The following is a 23726-nucleotide window of genomic DNA, read 5'->3' as shown; positions in this document are numbered from 1 at the left end:
CATTATTTACTTGCAGTATAAGAACTCATCTTAGGTTTGAGCTGTCACTTCGAAATTCATCATGTCAAAAACAGAAGAACTAAGATTAAACTGTAAAAGCAAAACTGTTGATGTTCACAAAATAGAAGTTGAAAGATAGTTAGGTTTTCAAAGAAAGTGCATGAAAAGTTAGAGGTAGAAAATCAAAGATTTATAAAACTCCATATTCCGTAAAGTCTAGAGTTACTGTGAAGAGACTGTAACAGCCAAGGCCTCGTCTGTAATCTGGACATCAACAATCAATAAAGCCTGCAGCGAGACTGTGGGGCTACAGATGTAAACAAACCCACAGTTGCAAACAAGAGACGTTTAATTTGGCCACGCGAGACAAATCAAGATAGAGATTTGACTTTTGGAGAAGAAAGGGAGAGTCATATAACACAAAGAACACTATCCTCAGTATAACTATCCGAGCACGTTGTGATGAACTTGGAAGTTGAACTTGTGCAGAAAGAACCGTGAAGAAAAATAGGTATATCCACCCATGTATTATTAAATGACATTAAACTGATATGTGGGGAGTATGTTTAGAGATCCTGCGTTGTGTTCGAGTGTGTAGTATCTCTATATCCCAGTAGGTGTCATCTGGCCACACTGTGAACGTAATCAGTTGAAATGACAGAGCAGGAGTTGGCTCAGGTTCATCTCAGCAGATGAAGTCAAACTTCCAGCCCTTCCGTGACGTCGCTGCTCGCTTATAAAGCCTCAGAGCGCTGCTGGACGAGGCAGATGGAGACAGTCAGAGGCGGTGGATACGATTGCATGCATTGTTGAAGCAGAGAAACCGAATCCTGAAAGCGAAAGGGGACATTTATTCACGAACTGATATATATATATTTTTTCTTACCACCATCTGGATACCGGTTGCTTTATTGCGGCGCAGCGCATTTCTTGCCACGCAATGAACGCGGATTTGTTTAAAGCGGCTCCGGAGCGTGGAGCCCAGCATTCCTCCACCACCGGCAAAAGCAGCAGGATTAAACCCGAACAGAATAAACCGGAGCTGGCTCAGGTGGTGACGGATCCCAAGACTGGGAAGTCCTACAGTAAAGGAAAGCTTTTGGGAAAGGTAGGTATTTAAAAAAAAAAAAAAACCACATGTGACGGTTTCTTCCTCATGACACACATTTAGCTTTGGTGTTTTTTCCCACAAAATGCGACAGACCGGTGAATCGGTGTCATGAATTAGAAATTAGATGAGTCATATTTCCAGGCTGATAACGAAGCTATAGACGATTTGGGGAGAAATCCTGATGAGCTGTTTTTTCCAGGTGCGTTGTTTTGGGATGGGGGGGTGAGGGGGTGGAGGATGGAGCACCTCGTGCGTTTGCGCGTCATTGGTGAATGAATCAGACGCAAAGGTGTGCCCGAGCCAGCTCCTGATCAGCCAAAAATAAATAAATAAATGAACAAATAATAATAATAATAATAAAAAACACCCTCAAGGGCCGCTGCATTGTGGTATCGAACGCACAACCCTCCCTCTGTGCCTTCCATGCTCTCGATGTACCTGCTGTGATGTGTATTTTGGCGATGTCACACTGTATCAACGTGTTGCTCGTCATCAGAGCGGTGGCGTCGGGCGGGCGTCGAGCCAAGTCTCGTCTGTGCTGCGGCAGAGCTGGGAACGTCTCCGTGGGTTTTTACGGTTAATGAATGCAGCATCCTGCTCTGCCTCGTCCCCTCTGATCCCCCAGTCACACGAACAGTCTGCATCTGGAATATGTTTGAAAACCATTAGATTTAAGGTGGATTGTTGGTTGTAGACACCATGAAATCCTCATCACCAGGATCTGCCCCAGTCTAATGTAATGCTGATTTCCATCCAAAGCTGCTCTTCCCTCACCTGTTAAACTGAACCTTTCCCTGCACATTGAGAATTTTGCCAAGTCATGGCTGTGTCATTTTGATTTCTGTTTAATTATTGATCCTCGGTGGCAAATATAGGCTGAGACGATTGATGCAGATTCTCAACCTGCTTCTTTGACTGATCTGTGTTTATTTGCCTCCAAGGGTGGCTTTGCTCGATGCTACGAGATGACGGACATCTCCAACAACAAAATGTATGCCGTGAAGGTGATTCCACAGAGCAGGGTGTCCAAACCACACCAGAGAGAAAAGGTACATGTCTGATGTGTGTGTTTCCTCTTTTCTAACAACCTCCATGAAATGAGCTCAGAATGTGATGGAATGTCTTTGCCTTTCTCTCCGACAGATCACAAATGAGATCGAGCTGCACAAAACCCTGTCACACAAGCATGTGGTGAAATTCTCTCATCACTTTGAAGACCAAGACAATATTTACATATTCCTTGAGCTTTGCAGCAGGAAGGTAAGATCGTGTAATGTTTGTTAGCATGTGTTTTAAATGTGAACTCATCTCAGAGACGCCTGTGTCTCTTTTTTTTTTTTTGTGACTCTGCGGTGTGTAGCCTGCAGCAGCATTGTTCCCCCCCTGATAGATGTGGGGTTGATGGGTTTGCTCTTTGCTTTGTCTCTGCAGTCACTGGCACACATTTGGAAGGCCAGACACACACTCACCGAGCCAGAAGTGCGGTATTACTTGAGACAGATCATATCAGGCCTGAAGTACCTTCACAGCAAAGGCATCCTGCACCGGGATCTCAAACTAGGTATGCGATCCAACCACCAGATTAGGCAAAATATGCAGTGTGCGTAGCGAGTAACGAGCGTGCGCACACACGGGCATCCCTGGAATCCGCTGTAACTCTGGGCAGACGCATGTTATGTGTGGAATGCTGACTCTGACAAATGTTTTTTGTGTCTCTTTCAGGCAACTTCTTTGTCAACGAGAACATGGAGCTGCGCCTGGGAGACTTTGGCCTGGCTGCCAAACTGGAGACGGTGGAGCAGAGGAAAAAGTAAGGATACACTTCAATACACCACAAATGTCACTGTGACTATGACGGACGTCTGAAGTCACCACTCCTGAAGGTTAAACTTGTCTGCTGTTTTAAATGACTCTTATTATTATAATGTATAAATATAAAAGTCATAGCCATTAGTGGATTAGCATGGCGTACGCTCACCTAAAACCATTACATCAGACACTAAGCTCACTGTTAGCTCCTCCCCTCCCCACATTCTCCCCCGCCCCCTTCCCCTAAGAACCCGACTGAACCGGTTTCTGAGTTGCGGTTGAATGTAACGTTCACTGCAGTTTCAATATTTGCTAGGCAACCTCTGTGGAACACCAGAAACCAGGTCTTAGGTTGGAAGGAGAGGCTGTGATGATGATGATGATGTTGATTTCCATGTTGATAAATGTTCTGAATAGGAAATAAATGAAGTTTTAAGAATTAAAATGTCGTTTTCCATCAGAACAATTTGTGGGACTCCCAACTATTTGGCTCCTGAGGTGCTGAACAGACAGGGCCACGGGACAGAGTCGGATGTTTGGTCTCTTGGATGTGTCATGTGAGTGTTGTTGTATTTAATATTCTGTAAATCACTGAAAATGTGATAGTTAATAGTTGTTTTTTGTTTTTTTAATTTAACTAATGTCTTCTGTGGGTTTGTGTTCAACAGGTACACATTGATGTGTGGAAACCCTCCGTTTGAGACCCTGGACCTTAAAGAGACTTACAAGTGTATAAAAGAAGTCCGGTACAACCTCCCCTCCACGCTCTCCCCTGCCGCTCAGAAACTCATCTCTGCCATTCTGCAGAAAAACCCCACCGATCGCCTCTTGCTGGATCAAATCCTCAACCACGAGTTCTTCACCAAAGTACGTCAAACCCAATGCTGACAACCTGTTAAAACAACATGAAATCCTAATGTAGAAATAACAGGGGATGGGTGAGGGAGGGGAGGCAATGGGTTGACACTAACGTGACCTGTGACGTCAGTGCTTGATGCAAATTATTTTAAACCAATTAACACAATTAAGATCCCTTTCATATACAGTGTATATGTCCCTCACCTTGATGTCTTCGTTTCACCTTCTCCTCCAGGGCTACACTCCTGATAAGCTTCCTCCCAGCAGCTGCTTGACAGTGCCAGAGCTCCACCCACCCAGTCCTGCCAAGAAATTCTTTGCTAAAATGGCCAAGAGCTTCTTTGGCAAGAAGGCAAAAGGTAAAAAAAACAAAACAAAACAGTGGCAGCACAGAAATGGAATGGTTAAAACAGATGATGCTTTTCTCTATTTTTTGTTTTTTTGCAAACACTCCTTCTTACCTTACTTGACCTTTTGCAAAAACAACAATGCATGCTGGGTAATCTGGCACATCCTGTTTCAACTCATGACTGCTGTTTGGAAGTGAACTAGTAGAACAAGTGTTCAGTCTCCCTCAAGCAGTATATATATATATATATTTATTAGATGCAGTATTAGTTATGTCCATAAGGTCGACTTGTCCTTTGAGGCTCCACGAAGAATTTCCTCATTTGACTTTTGTTTTTTTTGTAGTTGAAAAGATTCCATGTGAGGACAAAGAAGACAAAGACATTTCCAAGCTGGTGTCTGGCATCGTCAAATGTTCAATCAACCGCCAGATCAGTTACAAGACAGTGGGGCCTAATGAGGTATGTATTTATTCTAAACATATTTAACAAAAAAAAAAAAAAACAGTGCAAAGAAAAAGCACTAGCACAGTAGAAAACCTGGGGAGAGAAACGTGTAATGATCTGCTTGTGTTGACGGTGCTGCGTCTGTTCAGCGGAACACTGGAACATTCTGACTTATTTGGGTCATTTTTTTTTTTCCACAGTCTGTGGAAACGATTTCTCCGTACTTGTGTTTTTTTTTTTTTCTTAACATTTTCCTGCTACAACATGATATCTTATCTCATGTATTTCCAATGGGCAGAAATAAATCCTGCACCAACAGGATGCTGAGATAGACCACACCATAATCAGATAATGTTATGCTCTGATGTTTGCTGTATTTATTTATTTATTTTCAGGAAGTACTGCTTTGTCAGCTTGGTTGACTGCTAATTTTAAAACTGTTTAGTGTGATGTCATTGAGGGCAAAACAGAAGTGTTGATGTTCACAGAGTCACTAGACTGACTGTGGCAGTGCCGGGGGCGGACGGGGGGGCTAGCAGACTTTTAGACCTTTGTTTAGACCGACAAACAATAGGAAGTCTTTGGTCATTTTCTCATGACATGAATGTGATTTTTGTTGTCATTTCTCATGGTGCTGTGCAGGTTCCTTCTCCCAACGGTCAGCTGGTCAGCTCTGTGCCTCTGGAACAGACTCCTGCAGAGGAAGAGTCCAGGAAATCCCTCTCCCGTTCTTTCAAGGGGACAATGGCCAGCAGCACCGAGCGTGAGTATCGGCGTTTATTTTTCAACGAGTATTCACACGGGACATAAACGTCCTTTCATTTTAATTCCATTGTTTTGTAATAAAACTCTGGTTGATTCCTCCACAGCCTGTGAAGATATACTCACCCCTGCGGTTGTTGCTGAATCGTCCATGAAGGTTCTCAAAAGCTGCTTGGCCGCCATGCCTGCGGGTGAGTGAGCAGATTTACATTTTTAGAATTTGAATGGGTTTGAAATTTAACTACAGATTACAAAAGGCAACAGACAAAACAACAAAAGCCAGACTGTAACACTTTGGTTCAGTCCAAGATAATAAAGAATTTAGTGTTTTTGTCTCGACTCTAAAGAATATCCACACTTATTTGTCTCATTGTCTCACAGTAAAAACTATACTACTCCTTTTCTCATAAAACATTTTGTCACCACTATCGGTGTAGATCTTCCACCAACTTGACGTGACTTTGGGAATATAAATTGTATGTCCTCATTTACTCGGGGCTTGTGCTACAAGTTTAATGGTGCATAATGCTATCAACCCTCCCCCTTCTCTTCCTTCTCTGCAGCCACCAGAAACCCACCCTGTTTGTCCAAACCACAGTCTTTCCTGTGGGTCACTAAATGGGTGGATTACTCAAACAAATATGGCTTTGGTTACCAGCTGTCCAACAAAAGCATTGGTGTGCTCTTCAATGAGGGAACACATCTCAGTTTGTGTGACCAACGCAAGTACGTACTTTTATTTATTTTTTTTTTTTCTGCACGGATTTTGTTGACTTAACCTGCATAATCATTCTATAACCACTGCCTTTATTGTTTTGTTTTTTTTAATAATTCTGAAACTATTCTTTGCCTCCATCAGGACAGTCCACTACTGCCTAAACAACAACAAACACTTCAGCTTTGCTGCCAACTCTCTACCTGAGCAGCTCCGCAGCCAGAAACAGATTGTGGAGCTAATGGCTAACTACATGGAAGAAAACCTCATGGAGGTATGTTGAAGAAGTAATTACCCGCTCTAATATATTTTTAATATATTTTGGAGGAGTATTCAAACTTGATTTTGTGACTCAAACTAAATCCTGTCCTCAGGGTGGAGATCTGAACTGTGAAGACCACATCTCGTCCACTGCTCCCCCTCTCCTGCTCCAGTGGGTGAAAACTGACCATGCTCTCGTGATGCTCTTCAACAACGGCACTCTACAGGTTTGGAACCGCTCCATTCAAACCACTCTTGCACATTTATTTTGTGCTATTAGTTGTTTTACTCACCGATTTTTTTTTTTCTTTCTTCTTTTTAATTCCAGGTGAACTTTTACACGGACCACACCAAGGTCATCCTGTGCAAGGCGTCCGATGACTCCTACCTGCTCACGTACATCACGAGGGAGCGCATCTCCTACACGTACCTCCTCAGCATGCTGACAGAGCTGGGCTGCACCCCGGAGCTACGACACCGGCTCCGATATGTGGTGCAGCTGCTCCAACACCATGTAAATGCCTGAGAGCGCACGGCTCTGAACCTCGCGACCTGCCTCAGCAGCTGACGCCTTGATGGCGCTGTGACTGACAGACACTTTTTCTTGCAAAAGCAGACTGATGGGGGCACCCTGACTGCTTGATGTCAGTTCTCAAGGCAATTTGTTTTTTATTTGTCTTGTCTGGTGTGTTTAAGCTGCTGATTATTAAAGCGATTGACCTTGGTGAACATCAAGTAGTCAGAGAGTCGCCCACTGCAGCATCTGCCTCAAGGGTTTGTGCCTGTACAGCTTTTGCCTCAAAGGGTATCACCTGGAAGGTATTGATGCCTACAACAAGAGACTCTTAAATGGCCTGGAATAATGGATTCCTGACAAAAAATACAACAGTCAAAATCACCTTCCTCACTTGGTACCACTGCTTCACCACCCAGCCCTGCAACGTTCAGCCACCCAGACGGCAGATAAACCCAGGAAGGGTTTCTCAAAAACGCTAAACATTTCCCTGAATTGCCTGAAATGTCACATTGACCATCTTGCAGTTAAAATACTTTCCAATCGTGTTTTAACAACAAGGTCGTCTTTGCCAATGATGGCGTTGGATCTGGTTTATTTATTTTATTTTATTTTTATAGCAGAGATTAAGTGTGGTTTGATTTGCAGGGAAGAAATCCTCCTACCTTCTGGTTTCTGGCCTCTGTGGACCATGGTGCACACTCTAAAGTACTGCCTCCATTTTTTTTTTTAAATTATAATTCTATTGGATCACGCTGTGATCGTCAATCACAATTCGTCACAATTAACATTCCTGGCCGGCTTTGGTGAAGGTGATGCCTGGAAGGTCATTACTTCTTCTCCAGCATCACTTTTGTCTAATGCTTAGGTATTTATTTAGACAAATGTCACTGATGTGGTGAACAGTAAAACAAAAAGGGCATTGGGAGCAACACATGTTTGCACTTTTTTTGTTGTTGTTGTTGTGAAATCATCTGGAGAGCAAAATATTTTTTTTTAGTACCACTTTATATTTTATTTGTTTTTAATCTGATGCCAAAGGTGTTTTCTTTGTTGGTTTTTAAATTGAATTTTAAAGTCACGTACAGTAGGTGAACCCGTGTGTGCACCACGTGACGGTCGGAATTAGGAGGATGGAGGCTGGAGGATTAAAGTGCCTTTTTGAGGGATGTCTGTTTAGTGCAATAACAACCCTTTGTGAATGTCAAAGCTGGATACAAAAAGACTTAAATGAGTTTTACAGGTGAGATTTACTTTGGTTCTTCCTGTCAAGTTCCAAAGCAAATCCATCAGCACTACACTCACCACCTGGTATAAGCTTTTAGAACTGTTAGAGTTACAGTATATTTATCCCAGTAATATCTACTATGGAAATGGAAAAACATTGTACTTCACTGTATTGTAATCCTTCTCGGTTTACATTGCTTTCTCGACCCAGAGTTGTATCCTAAATACTGTGACGTGGAATGCAAGTATTAAGTACGTGTTTTTTGGAGTAAAAAAAAAACCCAACATTGTGAAAGCCATCTGCCAATTTAGAAAGAGTTTATTTTTTGGCACATAATGTCAGTGTTTATTTATTTTTTTATTTATACATGTTTTTTTATTTATTCTGTAAATATCATGGTCTTGACACAAGAAATTCAGATCACCTTTTGTATTTAATGTGTTTGAGGGAAAATGGGACAAAAATAAAGTTTATTGAAAATGAAGTGAGGCGCTTTGGCCCAGAGGCAATGTCTCTGTCATTGGTGTGGAACCCCAGGGTTCACCTCCTGGGCAAGTTCGAATCCCGGTTAGGGCGGTTGGTACCTTCCAGTGGACTCACCACCCACAGGAAGGTTTGGTACGGTGCAATGTGATTTGGGTGGCGACTGCTGCCCCCGCGACCCGGTAACGGATAAGCGGATGAAAATGGATGGATGGATGGATGGAAAATGAAGTGGATTTGTTACGAGGCTGTTTTTGTATTTGGATGGCTGATGTAGTGAGCAGTGATGGCGAAATAGGAAAAACAAGAGTTGCTTCACTGCCATAAGTCAGATTTGTAGGTTTTATTATATTGTTGAAAGGAAGACTTGGCTTCAGTTGTGGTTTTAGACAAACCTGGACAAACGGACTTACATGAGAGTCTTACTTGTAACTTACTTTTCTAAAGTCCAAGTATATTTTAAGAAACTTTAAGGACTTGTCAAAATAAACTACATTCAGAAATAAACCATTGTTGATGCTCACGTAAGTACAATTTCACAGAGATCCACATTGTTGATCAGAAGACAGAGAAACACTATTATGGTTCATTTAAAAATACCCTCTCAGCGCTTCTGTCACCAGGGCCCTGCACAGAAATGGTCTCTACCTGGGTTTTTTTTTTTTAAATATGTGGAGAAACCTTCTAGCCAGGCTTAGAACAACATGGAGCTGATCTATAGATCTATACTGGAAGCATATCATTAAGTCAGAAGGATAAAAGACACAGTATAATGTTCGGATGGCGCCTAAGTGCATTCTCATAAAAGTGAAATGACCGAGATGAAGATATGATGCCATAGGGGAGTCAGATGATCCACTGTGATGACATCAAAAGAATGTGTTTTTCAAAACAAATGCTGAAGCAGTGAGCTGTAAAACCAGATCGTTTTCATAGCTCTGTATTTCAACATGACAGCAACACATGACCTTTTGGGGAAGGCCCGACTGAAGTAACTCATGACAAAACGCCCTAAATAGCTGTTGCCTAGGGTTCCCAAAGTTGGTGGCGTGTTCCTATTGCAGTGCTATGGCAAAGCCAATATATTTACATTTTAAAAATGTTTAAAAATTATTTCCACTGTTAATGGAGAATAGCAGTGTAGAAAGTGGTAAGGGGGCTCTGCTGAAAAAGTTTAGAAAACACTCATGTATATGTTGATTTACTCAAACCCTATAATAATTTGGAATAACTAGAAGAACAGCTACTGTTTATGTACCTTATACGAGCAGGGACTTGGATCCAGCTGAAGGTGCAGCTTAGGCGAGAGTCAAACTGCAAAAACTTGTATAGCATGGTGTATTGTCTACAGGAGACTAGTGACATTCTCACTTTATGGTTCCGTGAATACTTCTCATACCTTCAAGTACCTTCAAAGAATCTGGCTGTAAATTCCTGCTCACGTTTACGACTGCTTTAGTGGTGGATTAGAAAACAGCCACCATCTGAAAAGTGTTTGAAAAGCCTGACAACAAGGCCACAGGAAGAGCTGGAAAGACTGAATGTTGGCTCAGAGTCTGTGACTTGTACTAACGAACATGAACAAAAACTCTATCGCAGTATTCACTTGACATCATATTCGGGGGAGAATCAAGAGGGAGGAGAACGGAGCGTCAGCCAGAATCTGGGACAGCGTCGAGACATAAGGCAGCTCTGCTGGGCCTCCGAGGACAGAATGTGCTGATGCCCCATCTTTAATTGCAGTGTGAGATTTTCTCTTTACCCTCTTCAGTCGATACCTCAGAAGTGTAATTAGAATGTACGCTGTCAACAGAGAGAGAGAGAGATGATTTAGTTCATTTTTGAACCAGAATTGGAGGGACACCAGAAATAATAATATGATACGGATGATCCTTCGGATCACCTTATAATACTGTGAAGTCAGGACACGCCTTCAACTGTAACTGAACACCAAAAAATGTGACCATGTCTGAAACAATCTTGAAATCACACATGCTGGTGTGATGATAGTCAGAGCACCAAGTTGATACAGATTCAGTTTTAATCAGATTTTTTTTTTTTTAATTTGTACTGAGATGATAGAGTCGTCCCTCCTGCCTGTGTTCATCAGTGTCATCACAATCACCTGTGTCTGGTGAGCCTTGGTTCATTAGTCTCATTAGTGTCACCTGGTGTCCAGGTGACATGCTCTATTTTGTCCCTGTGTGTGTCTTTTGTTCCTTGAAGTGAATGAGTTTGAGTTTAGACTTTTGTTAATATACTGTTTGTCTAGTGCTGCATTTTGGGTCGTGGTTTTCCTGGTCCAAGGTCTCTGCTCTTCTCTACCTGTATCTTTACTCTCACTGTCCACAGTCACAGAACGCCATGAGTGGATTAGTTCATGTCCATCTTCATTAGCCAGAGAAGAGGCAGAATAATGTGAGCCGACTGGTTGTGACCAGCATTTCAGAAAGTATTACCGTCATAAGTTGGCCAACAGTGTGTGTGGGTTACTGTGAACCTTCGTACCATGTTCAAGCAGGCAGAAGATGTGAAGATATTGATCTGTAGTTTTTCTATTGTGAACCTGCATTACGAAAACATGTGCTCCAACATGTACTACTGCAGTAACAAAAACACCCCAACAAAGTTTGCGTCCAACAGACACTACAATTGCTTTTGAAAAAAGAAAAAAATATGTTGAAATTATGAAAATATCTATTGCACAAAACTGCACATTATATTTAAATATATTTGAGAAATATATTAAAAAACTAATTTGGAAGAAGACACAACCAATGGTGAAAAGGATGAGATAAAAATCAGGTGATACTGTTGGTTTGAACCTTAGACTTTCACATGTCCAGACATGTCTGAATTTGGAGGCAACGGTGGTAACATCTGTGTACAACAGTCTGCTTACACATACTTCAATCAGTATTACTTACGTACACGTTGAGGCTCATTGAAAACGCCCCAAAAAGCTCAGTATTTTCTCAACAATGGAGCAACAAAAGGAGTCTTCAGGTGGAGACAGTGTTCAGTGCAAATATAACACATTAAACAATTAAATCTCATTGTAGTTTGAAGATTCATGTCACTACTTCTCTGATTCACTGAACATGGGGGAGGAAATGTCTGGATGAGGTTCCTCTGGTGCTTTTAATGGGAAACAGGGGGAGAATTGTAAAAGGAAACATACATTTCCTGTAAGGCTGGGCTCTGACGTACATCATAGTTGGATGGACCACTCCTTGTAGCCTTAGAAGGCAGACATGTGACATCAGCAGCAGGATCCAGCATAAAGGGTATTTGGCTGCCCACAGAGGCACACACTGACACACCACAGACGGACTCACATGTGGCCCAGAGGTCAGAGAAAGCAGGAACAGAACAAACTGAAGAACCTCCCTGCCTGGAATCCTTCCCTGTGCCACCCACACTCTGTTTATTCAAACAAAACTTTCAATGGCATTTTTCATGAGCAGGCCTGAGAGGGGACATAATCACTTCAAGCATTTTTCATACAACTGTTCTTTGTAACAAGTCAGTGTGGCCCACAGTGTGGCCCAACCCCCATTCACCCAACAAAGACAACATTTAGTTTTTTAGAACTGATTTGCTCCATGTGAGAGAAACACTGTGGAGTTAAGGAGGAAGTTAAAACATCAACTCAGGGAGAGAATAAAAAAAACTCTTTGTTTTATATAAAGATCGCGTATTGAATTAACATGAACATCGTCTGCAAACAGAACAGGTAATATTTATATATGTTTTTTAAAATGTGCTGTTGGGGTCAAATGTGTCAAAAAAGACCCCCCCCCCCACCCCTGCTTTTCTCCTTGAATGACGATCCCACCACAGGAAGTGGTGTTCTGTGGTGTGGGCGGATGACCTCATATATGCTAAAATGTGTTCAGTCTAGAGTCTAAACGTCGTAAGATGTGTTAACGTGACGTGAAGGACAGATCGGAAAAAGTAAAATTGTTGTATTAATGAAATGAGAAATTGAGAAGAAGGCTGTCTCTAGGTTTTCTTTGCTCATTTAGACCAGTGTTTCCCAAGCGTTTTTTCTGGGGACCCATTTTAAAAGTCACAAACCTCCGCGACCTAAGTCATTAGACATTATTCGTAAAGTCCTGAGAAACATGATGTGAGACGACCCAAAAAAAAAAAAAACCCTCTTGCGACCCCAGTCTTTGGGAAACAATATGAATACATGTAGGGTTTTGTTTTTTGTTCTTATTGACTGGTGGGTGAGTCCATTTTTATCAGATTGGTATTGACATCACTTTGATGTTTTGATGTGTTGCAACAGGATCAGCTTTGTCAGCATCTCGTGGTTTTTATTGTCAAGACCTTCCATTCAGGAACTGTTCAAATTTTCATAGTTTTTTTCCCCCCCGCTGCAGTAGACCGGCTCTTCCCACGTGTATTTGGTACGTGGTTCAGAGTTTAAACATTTTCTCGTGTCTCTTGCCTATTGTAGTTTTCTTCTGGTTCTTTGGTGTTTCAGCTGTGCTCGTTATTCAGCCCTGCTAATGACCAGACGCGGCATCTCCCACTGTTACACCTTAACATGAAACGGCACTAAAAACCAAAGTCAGCGGATCAGGAAGTCAAACATCTGGAGGGACAAAGATGAGAGAAGAGGAGGAATTTGGCCACACAACTTCTGCTGTGGGACAATTTCACCTAATGATTAACTTCTGTTCTTCTCAAGAGCTTTCTCTCCAACCCCTTTACTCTCCGCCTGTGTCTGTGTGTGTGTGTGAGTGTGTGTGTGGCCATTGTAATGCGTTTTCCTTATTTGAAACCGACCCAAGGCCACAAGCTAAGGCCTGTGCTGGTGTGTGTAGGCAGGCTTTCATTTTCTGAGCTAACACTCGTTTCCCACAGCTGTGTGTGAGCCTGCTGCATCCTACTGCATTGTTCCAGTGTGCACGCTCACTTCCCAAAGTAATCTGTTTCCCATTTTTTGACGTTTATAGCTTTCCGATCCGCCACCTTAACAAATGACGTCACCCCCCAGGAGGAATCTCAAAAATAATTGCATTCACAGTCACACGTATCACAGTCTAGTTCCTGATTTCCTTCTCTTTTTTTCATCTTCACTATCTATCCTCACGTTACTGAACATTTCCCTAAAGTGAGCGATAGTAAACATCTCTAAAGAATTGGTTCTGACAGCCAATACATCATAGTTTGACTTTGATATTCATTTACATCCCAACAGACTTCATTTCTGAAATCAGAGCATTGATGACACTAAGGAAGAAGCTAGCATACTGCACAGCTAACTCTTCACAAACAAGTAAATATTTGCCTGTGCGTGATGTGCCAAAGTCATACAACTACCTTCCTCACCCAGTCTAAGCCTCCCACACAACTGTTTACCTCGATCTGATGCTGTTGTTGCATTATTTCCATAAAACAAAGAGGCTAAATTGGTGGAAAGTTGACTGGGAAAATTATGTGAGTCACAAATGGGTTAGCAGCTGCATATTACCCACATTCCGTAGGAGCACAATGAGGCGATCCTGCACAAGACCTAGAAATAAACTCGCGTACCATGTTTCATCCCAGTGTGTATCTACATGGACCCCACGTATACTGTAAATACTCAAAGTGCAGGAAAGTTTTTGATTTCCCATCATGCCGTGGGTGTATGGGTGACATGATGTAACAGATTATACTGTGAGCTTACATCAGAGGAGCCCTAAAGCCCGTGTAAGTGTGCTACTAATGACAACGCAGAGTAACTGTGCAGATGGCTCTGGGCCTCGTAAGCCACACTGCAGATTCAAATCTGTCTCTGAGTGGGTGTGGGTGTGTGAGCGTGTGGGACATTTAAGTGCACACTCACAAATACACACCAAAAAGTCATGTGCACACTTTGAAGCACACAGAGCTAAAAATAGACTTGAAGAAAGCCTCCCACGGTGGGTGTTTTATACATCGTGGAAAGATTGACTCTTACATCCTGCTGTACACAAAACTCTCACACACACCTGCTCACACACAGATATACACACACATGCTTTTGTATATAAATGGCATCTTTTCCTGTTTGGTCAGTGCAAAGGAAGACAGATACAGGGCCCACGCAACAACAACAAACACAAACCACAATGACCTGGGCTGAAATCATTTTCCACCAGTTAAGAATCAGCTCTGCGTGTAGATCACAGCATCTGTGGTGTCACATTCAAATATAAATATCTGGATCTGCACACCTTTAATCATTCTGGTATTTCATACCTTCTACTGCTAATTTTATTTATGTTTATTGATCTGTTTTTATAGTACTTTTGTGATACTCCCAGTGTGGGATCAATAACGTTTATTTTAATCTAATCTAATAATTACTTTGATACACAGAAGAAGTAGAGGCAGTGAAACAGAAAAAAATGCTATTTCTTCTCAAAATCTCTCAGAACTCACTCTTCCTTTTATGTAGTTTAGTCAGCGCTGCTTCCAATACTCTGGTGAGATGACACTTTTCAGATTTGGCAGCAGAACAGTGTGAAGAAGGAAAAGAAGAAGAGAAGAAGCTCTGTAGAAAATCCTGCTGATTGACAATCTTATAGTAAAAGTTTTGCTTTCAACTTGCTTTCACAAAGAAGAACATACTTTCTGTGTTCCCTAACAGGATGCAGCGCCTCGTCGTTGCACAGCTGCTACATATCAGCTTTGTGTGCGAGACCGTAGTTTTAATCTTTCTGAACACAGCCTGTTCGCACCCTTGAATTATGTGGAGGCACCTTGTGTGAGAAAGTGCAATTCACTAATGTCTTTAGTAGGAACAGACTCTGCTGACGAGACAGAAACACACACACACACACACAGAGGCTGGAAACAGATGGCCTGGAGACAGAGGATGAGGCTCCAGATTAAGTTTTCCAGGGGGATTTCAGACGACGACTAAACTGCTCATCATTTATGTGCTGTTTAAAATTGATCATCGGCGTGTACTTGTGTAGAAAGGCCTGTGGTTGCAGCATGTAGTGGTCCTTTTATTTCTCACAGCATGTGTTTGTCAGTCGTCACCCCTGACCTCATGAGTACATGATATAGAAGAAGTTCCTTGAAGCGTCAGGCAGCACTCGTGAGGGAAAGCATGACTTCTGATCTGCTGTTCAACAAGATTATTGACTCATCATCATCACTGTCATCACCATCTCCAGCTGCACTCATGTGATTGAAAGTCAAGGTCACCACTCATGTAATAAGAGTTGACTGAATCAGCTTAATTAATTAAAAGAAAACTATTAAAATAACTACGTAAGGATGACAGGACTGTTTCGCTTCAGCCAAAGGTCGACCTCAACAAATCCCAAAGTGCAGTATATGAACGGAGACATATTAAAATTCTGATCATTGCTTATTATTCTGTCCATGGATTCAAAGGGTAACAAGGCAGCCCCAAAACTAGATAACAGGCAAAACCATTTTAATTTATATTCTACTCAGACTATTTGAATATTTTTAATATGAGTCAGTATCCATCACAAAACAAAGCCTGATTTCAGTCCAGGCTCATTGAACCAAATGTTTCTTTTTACAGTGTTATCTGTGATGAGACAGTGCCACAATCGACACATAGAAAACCTCCTACTGCAAGTATGTTTGAGCCGCAGGCCTTCAGTGTTCGAATAAGAGCTTGTTGTTGCACACAACATTGGACCCTCTCACAGTTCTCAAAGGGACACTTTGTCCTGTGTCCATTTCAATGTGGGGGCTGTTTTTGAAGCCCGTCGGGGTGGGGTGTGGGGGGGCTTTATCTGCTCCTAATACACAGCAAGGACTCAACACTGAACACAGAGTGGGAAAAGATTAAATACAGATTGTATGTATGAAGTCTGGGTGACAGATTTTAATTTAAAACAGTCTTTGTGTCTCTTGTGCTCTTCCTTCCACTCTTCCTCTTTTTGATCTTCTCAAAACCCAAACAAACATCAGAGCTTGAGAGAGATTCCTGAGCAGAAGGACTGATGTGATGGGAAATCCCCAGACCGTGGAGCGGCTCAGGCAGGATTTAGTTCTGCTTTAGCTTTAATTTCTCTTTTTTCTTTTCTATGTAAAGGAGAAATGTTTGATTTACTACATGGGAATCACCTCAGACATTTTTCCCCCAAAGACACAACGTTCTGTAGAAATAACATTGAACCACCATAATAAGACAGAACTGCTGCCAATTAAATCCCCCGCCATTGTTCTATGTCTGTTTTACAGATGCATACATTCATGTTTGTTTACTTATAAACTAAAATGACTTATGGTGATTAAAAAATGTCATATTTTACTATAGGCAGCAATCAAGTAGTTAAAAAAAATCTTAGGTAGGTTTAGATGAAGTCAAATCAGCCACTGGAACAACACTTTTATCATTTACTGACTATAAATTTTCAAAAAATCCCCAGGGCAGGCTGACATTACACATACAGAGATAAAAGAACTGAATCTCATCTAGGAGCAGAGGAATGAGGGAAATACCCGTGACTGATGTGATCGAAAGTAAACTTGAGCTGCAGTGATGAACAGGTTCATGTTTGGTATTTCTAGCTGCCATGTGCCAAGAACTAAGGCAACATGAATACTGCAGTAACAGCCCAGTCAAATGTACAGGAGAAACACCAGTTAGGTTAATCCAATTCTAAGGTCCAAGGTCAGATGTAGTACTACTGTCAGATCATTCAAAAAGTATTATATTTGAACCACTAAGCCCCACAACTTAATTAAAATAGCATTACAAATGTGCCACAACATGAAACAATCTTTTCGTGTTATTCTGAAATTAATTCATTTAAAACATAAAAATAGTTCTTAAATAGTAACTAAACCAGCACAGCAGTGTAGCAAATTCACTCACTTCATGTTTTATAGAACTGGGAACAACAAATTTGAGAATGTTGCAAAGTGAAAGTTTAGTCTCTACAGTAGGTCAAATGTCCAAGATTATTGGGATTTGCGGAAAAATAAAACATTAGCTTATGGATTTGTGCTTAAGAACTAAAAATATGATTTAAAATCATTTTGATTTAATCTCTAATTACCATATGTAGATTTTGTTTATGTATTTATTTGCATGTCGTCTTCTCTTCAGAGACATTGGCCTCCTCTACACCAGCCCTCTGTCGCTCCTCTTCAGCACGTCCATGAATCATTTCAGTCTCTGCATTTGGTTTGACTCTTTCCTCACAACTCCTACAGCACTGACACGGGGGAATTCAAATAGGTAAGGAACTTGATTAGACTGGTCATGATGTTGCAAATCTTTACCAAAGAAATCAAGTCAGTGTGGAGGAGTGACAAAAATGGTTCTTTTAGTCAGCAAAACATCCCACTCGTCAAAGGTGGATCTCCCCGCCTCTACCTCCACTGCCTTTCATAATGTCCTTTAATGTATTTCAATAAAATCACAATGGGGATGTCCCACAGATACTGCCTTGATTAGAACTACCCACGCTGTGTTTTCAGAAACACACTTTGTATGTGTGTGTGTGAGTGTGTGTGTGGGTGTCTAAAGGTGTGAACCCAGAGCTGGACACATTATTATTTTGACTGAGAAAGAAGTTCCTCTAATAAATGTGACGACCTTTATCGACCCCTCTCTCTGCTTTAACTGCAACAATAGACCACAGCAAAAAAGGCTGGTGTTATGAACGTAATGAGCACTGGAAAAACATGTGACAGTCAAAGACACGTTACTGCATATCACCAGGTTGAACTTCAGACTGAAACACAGCCGACTGTAGAAGGCCCGACCAAACACAGAGTTTAACCTGATAAGTCTGGAATTTACCGCAGTAAATGTCCTTTGATGTTGTTTGCTTATTAACATTTATTAGTCTGGCTTGATGAACTGCGTGTCATACTTCATATAAAACTGTATCTGTAAAAGAAGGGTGAACATTGCACTGGGTTTCTATTGCCCTAGACGGCTGTTATCTTGGTTTCACTCTTTATTCTCATCACCATTCATTAAGATTGACAAGGAGCAAGCAGAGTTAATTAGGAGATAAGAAAACCGTAACTTGATAATGAAGTCAAATTATTTTTAAATAAAATAGTCATCAGTCTCTTTGTAAGGGTAGATGTCTTGGACTTGTTCTTGTGCGTCCGACACACCATGATGTTCAGTGCTACCTTTCCTAAAGAGATTCAGGTAGGTTCTAAGAACACCAGTATCAAGATTTAGGGTTGTATGTTAGGGCCAGATTGGAGTGTGATGGTATGAACATTTATAAGAGACATCATATGGTATATTTATATAAATAAAAAGGCTCCTTAATGTCTAAGTGAAATGTTGGTCACATGCTTTTGTTTATAAAAACAAGATAAAAGATTTTTTTACCCACCTGTTCAGCAGCCCTGTTATGAACTGCTGGTTTCTGGACCATTCCTCTAAAATGAAAATGAGCTGGTGAACACTGATTATTGCAATGCACTCAACCCTGCTGTGATGTATTTTCTAAATGGTGGAAAATATCAATAACATCATCAGTGATTGGGCGATATTGATTCAACTGTTGCATTGGTGTATCTAAAGTTGTACAACGCCTAGTATTTTAAGTCCATATACCGGGGCATTTCTGTCAAGTATGAACTGTAGAAGCCTTTTAGGCAAGAAGTAAAAATTATTTAACAAATAGCAAATGTTTATGACTGAAAACTGTATTCTGTGTACAATGCTGTTATTATATCAGTTTCTTTCTTTTTTCTCCTGTAGATTCTTGCCAGGGATTTCCTAGAGGAATACATTTTCCTGGCAGTGGGAAGAGTGGGCTCCACCTCTGAGAACATCACACAAAAAGTGGTGTGGGTGGAAGAAAGTGACAAGAGGTCTTTTCTCTTGGACTTGCTAAGCGCTACAGGTGATAAAACCCTATCTGAGCTGAAGCTTGGATATGCACTTTTTGTTTGTTTTTGTTTTTACACTGTCTTTACCTTGTATTATTTCAATGTCAACACACAACTACCCCTGCATCTCAGCCAACACAACACTATGTTATTTTACATGAACATAAAGCCAGTCAGCATACATTGCATTGTCTTACATCTGGCTGGAAGCATCAATGTGGGCTTGAAATATTTAAATTAAAATCTTTGTGTTTTCTCCTTTCAAATGTGAACATTTTATTATTAATATTATTTAACATCATTTGCATGCACCACTGGCAGCCCTCCTTCATAACTCCACATAACCATATCTGGGAGACAATGCACACACTGTCTTAGACAGTTTTGGATGAAAGTAGGTTGTACCAGTAAATATATAATACTGTAAATATAAAGTACTAATTGAAAATAAATGTAGAATATTTCAGCTCAGGCATAGTTGTTTTGTGAAAGAAAAAGAAACACTGCATTGTTCTCCCTTGACTTAGGTTTGTGTATCACCTCTGACCTCTGAGTCCTGTTGTACTCCTTTTAAAGACGTGTGGTTTTTAAAACAAACCTTGCAGAACAGATTTTGTCAACAGTGTCAAACATGGTTTACCTTAAATATAAAATCACAGCACTGGTTTTCAATGGGTGATTTGTGGTTTGGTGTTGTCTTATCCCAAGTCATTCCCAGCGAGGTACAGGACAATACTGGAGACAGCATTGAAAAAACTGGTAAGATCCTTGATCAACGGTCCTATGGTTTTCATTCCATTTTTTTAATTACATTTTGCCTGCCTTCTTTTTTTTTTAGCACAAAGTTAAAGATGGTGCCAAAAGGTATGAAGGTATGCGTTTTGTCACTCCCAACAAACTGTGAAGGCTGTGTTTTGTCCGTCAGTGTTGACATGAGGAAAAATGTGGTTATTGTACTTTCTGTTGGTATATTCTGTAAATAGTTATGAGTGACCTGTTTTGGCAGAGTACCTGGTGGTTAGGTTTTTCCAGGTAGATGGGTGGAGCTACTAATTGGATGTGCACCTGGAAGGCTGGGCCCAGGTTATTTAACTGACTCCTCCTTCTCATTCTCTCTCTCTCCGACCATTTCTCAGAGCACCTGCTTCCTGTTTGGTTTGTGATATTTGGTTAGAAAATAAATATTTTTGTTTTAAGTTACTTAAAAGTGTGTGGTCTCCCATTTTTGTCTTGCTCTCTGAGCCAGGGCTATGACATCAGTATGGTCAGTCACCACAGCCTCGCAGGGAAAAATGTAAAAAAGAATTACTCAAAAAGGGGATGTGTTATGAATAAATGTAAATTCTAGTCATCTAAATCTAGTCATTTAGTCATCTAAGTGTGGAAAGACTTAATGAAGGCCTCATTACTACATCAGTAAAATCAGTAAAATTATTATTTCTCATAATTGTTTTTGTTACCAAGTGTCAGTGGTTTTCCTCCTTGATAAGATCTTCCTCAGAGGTCCATGATCTTAACATCTTCTAGGTTTGTTGGCCACAAACAAGGTGTTGTGTTTTCAAAATAAGGACTGTGGAGGTTAGAAACTGCTTCTGATTAATCGACATTTTTCTCCTACCACAGTGTGAATAATCTAAGGCAGTCAGCCAGTCTTTTATTGCTTGACATAATTGGCTGAGTTCCTCAAAATTAACATCTGTAAGCAAAAATAGAGAGTCCCAGTCGCTGTGGAGGCTTCAACAGGTCTAAGAAAATTAGACAACAACCAGAGGAGTGTCTATAAAACAAACAAACATTCCATGGAATGACGCCAAATTATGTTGTTGTAGCCTCAATGTTAATTACTCCTTAATTGTTCTCATAAGTGTTGTGAGAAGGAAGTTTCCTGATAAATTTGGTATTTTTTTTAGTATATCGTATGTGTCCCTACAAGTATACAGTTGACAAAAAAAATAAAAATAAAAATAATACAAAAACCCAGCCCTTCATGTTTCATCCAAGCTAAGATTAGCCTGGACTTTGTGCAGCCTCGTTGAGGGGGGTGACCTCAGTTGACAGGCAGAGACTGCCACAGACTGCCACAGACTTTTGGACTAGACCTAACATTAGGTCTAATTTATAGCTCCACGTTTTGTGTTTGTGTGTGTGTGTGTGTGTGTCTTTGTGTACATCTGTGTGTACAGGTCGTCATTAATAAATCCTCCTCTGTCAGCTTGCTATGGTTGAAGTCACTGCTTTGGAATTTACTGCTGCTGACAGTCTAATGCCAGGCTGATAATAATCACATGTCACATGTGCATAAATCACATGTCTTATTACCTGCACACTACATGTGTTAAAGAGCTAAGCTGTATGTTTTTACCTTGGGACCAAGCATAGGGTAAGAGTCTAGGTGAATATGCAGAATATAAAACTGAAACTTAAACATTACATCAGAGGCAAAAGGCAGAGGTGAGATTATTATTGTTTTTTACGGTATATTGGGGATCAAAACAGAATCCACTGAAGACTCGCCAAGAATGCGTCCTGTCTCACCACTTTATAATGAACATAATGTCCGGGAACTATCTGTCGGTTTAAAAATAGCATAGTAATTGAAGCCCTTCATTTTAAAGGCATTATCTGCAGTTAATTATGTCATTCCGTGATTCAGATCAAATGTTCTGAGTTCAAGTGCGGGAACTGCTGCTGAATGTGTACCTGAGGCAAATACTGTATGAAGTGTTGGGGGCAACACTACACAGAAAATCCATATAAATACATTACTAAATCACACAGCTGGAACTTTATCTACTCATTTCACTAATTCATTTAAAATATAGTAATTTTGGTGAGTACACATATTAATACATTAAAATATGTGTATAGATATAAAAGCAATGTAAAGAATTACAGTGCAACAGATGTCAATACATATAATAGTTTACAGCCATTTATTTCATAATGTTGTGTGTAATACTTTGAGCTTCGAATTTTTAAGGTTAAGAAAAGTAATTGTAACTACTATACTGCTAATAGTTTAAAGAATATTTTTGTCTGTAATAAATCAATAAGTAAATAACACAAAGTCCAGCAGATTATATAAGCAGGATGAAAACACACATGTATATACTTGCCCACCCCCCACCCCCAGCTTTAGTTTTTTCCCCTGTATTTTAGGTCCACATATGGTTTCACAAGAATTCCTTGAAAGTCACGAACCCTAAATTTAGTCACGCTGCAAATGTCATGTCATTCTCAGCTATTTTCTTCAGACACAGTCTGTCACCCTGCAGCCCCCGTGTCACTTTGGAAAAATCTGTGCTGTCACCATTCAGGGCAAGTGGACATTTACTGCCACCTATAAGCACCAATACACACACACACACACACGCAGAGACAAAGAAACAGGGCATTAGTACGACACAGGATGTGTTGCTATGGCAACATGACAACCCGTAATCACAGCGAGCGTGTGTTGGTGAGTCACTCATCATTAATACATGTTCTCGGTCTCTCTGAAGGCTGGTTGCTTCAGTAAATGCTTGAACTGCATGTGTACTGATTCGTATTTGAAATCCTTATAACATCATTTATACACATTTATACTGTGTTTTCCTCATTCAGCTTACACGCTGGTGTGTGTGTGTGTGTGTGTGTGTTTGTGATTGTTATTGTGTGTATGAGAAGTGTCCCTAATGTATTTTCCAGTAACCACCTGCCTCTCCCCCACTGAGCCTCACTGTTGTTTCTTCTTCTCCCTGACTCTGTGATGTGTTCACCAGAAACTGGGCTCTGGTTATTTCTTTCCTGAGAATCTCCCCCTCCCCTCCCGCCCTTTTGCAAAGTTGCATGTATTTCCAGGTGCAGAGCTAAAAACAGGGAGGTGGAAAATCCTCTCTGTTGTGCAACAAAAAAGGTAGGAAAAGGACACAGCCATCAGTTAGGGTCAAATAAAAAAACCACCATCAGTACGATATGAAGCATGTCATTAAACCAACTCTTAGGACATTGATTGCAGACTACATAGGTGTGAAAAACAGAAACAGTATTTATTTAATGAGAGGGAAAAACAAAATAAATACGTTACATTTTCTGACAATAGTATATAAGGCCACCTTTAATTCTGCATATGCCCGGCCTTAACCCTTCTTATCATTTATTTCCTCTGCCTGTGAACTGGGCTCAGATCCAAGAAAGATTGGTCAATTATTAACTTCATTAATTATTAACTATTTACATTTTCATTGATTTAAATACATGGGTTTAATTACCGTTAAATGCTGTGCTGTAATTGTCTTTTTTTTCTCCTTTGAACCTGTTTGATTACACATTATTAACCCGGTGCTGTATTCTTGCACCCCTCCATT

General features: G+C 40.7%; 2 protein-coding genes across 2 annotated transcripts; both read left to right on the top strand.

Annotated features, from left to right (window-relative positions):
* Positions 1 to 648: 648 nt before the first annotated feature.
* On the top strand, positions 649 to 8536 carry plk3 (polo-like kinase 3 (Drosophila)). The gene is made up of 15 exons (XM_008333985.3): positions 649 to 1108; positions 2053 to 2160; positions 2255 to 2371; positions 2543 to 2672; positions 2834 to 2921; positions 3382 to 3477; positions 3589 to 3787; positions 4014 to 4137; positions 4472 to 4587; positions 5215 to 5335; positions 5442 to 5525; positions 5898 to 6060; positions 6194 to 6323; positions 6424 to 6537; positions 6639 to 8536. The coding sequence occupies exons 1-15, from the start codon at positions 941 to 943 to the stop codon at positions 6834 to 6836; spliced, it is 1956 nt and encodes a 651-aa protein (XP_008332207.1). The 5' UTR covers positions 649 to 940; the 3' UTR covers positions 6837 to 8536.
* A 10102-nt stretch (positions 8537 to 18638) lies between these two features.
* Positions 18639 to 20313, top strand: LOC103396083 (ATP-dependent RNA helicase DDX3X-like). Its single transcript, XM_025052409.1, has 4 exons — positions 18639 to 18682; positions 19247 to 19391; positions 20086 to 20193; positions 20303 to 20313. Exons 1-4 carry the CDS (start codon positions 18647 to 18649, stop codon positions 20311 to 20313), a joined length of 300 nt encoding a protein of 99 aa, XP_024908177.1. The 5' UTR covers positions 18639 to 18646.
* The last annotated feature ends 3413 nt before the right edge of the window (positions 20314 to 23726 follow it).

The sequence above is a fragment of the Cynoglossus semilaevis genome, chromosome 20, assembly GCF_000523025.1.
Source record: "Cynoglossus semilaevis isolate Cse_v1.0 chromosome 20, Cse_v1.0, whole genome shotgun sequence".
In the NCBI taxonomy this organism is placed as follows: Eukaryota; Metazoa; Chordata; class Actinopteri; order Pleuronectiformes; family Cynoglossidae; genus Cynoglossus; species Cynoglossus semilaevis.
Note: the sequence above shows the minus strand (reverse complement) of the source record. Positions and strands in the feature narration are given on the sequence as shown.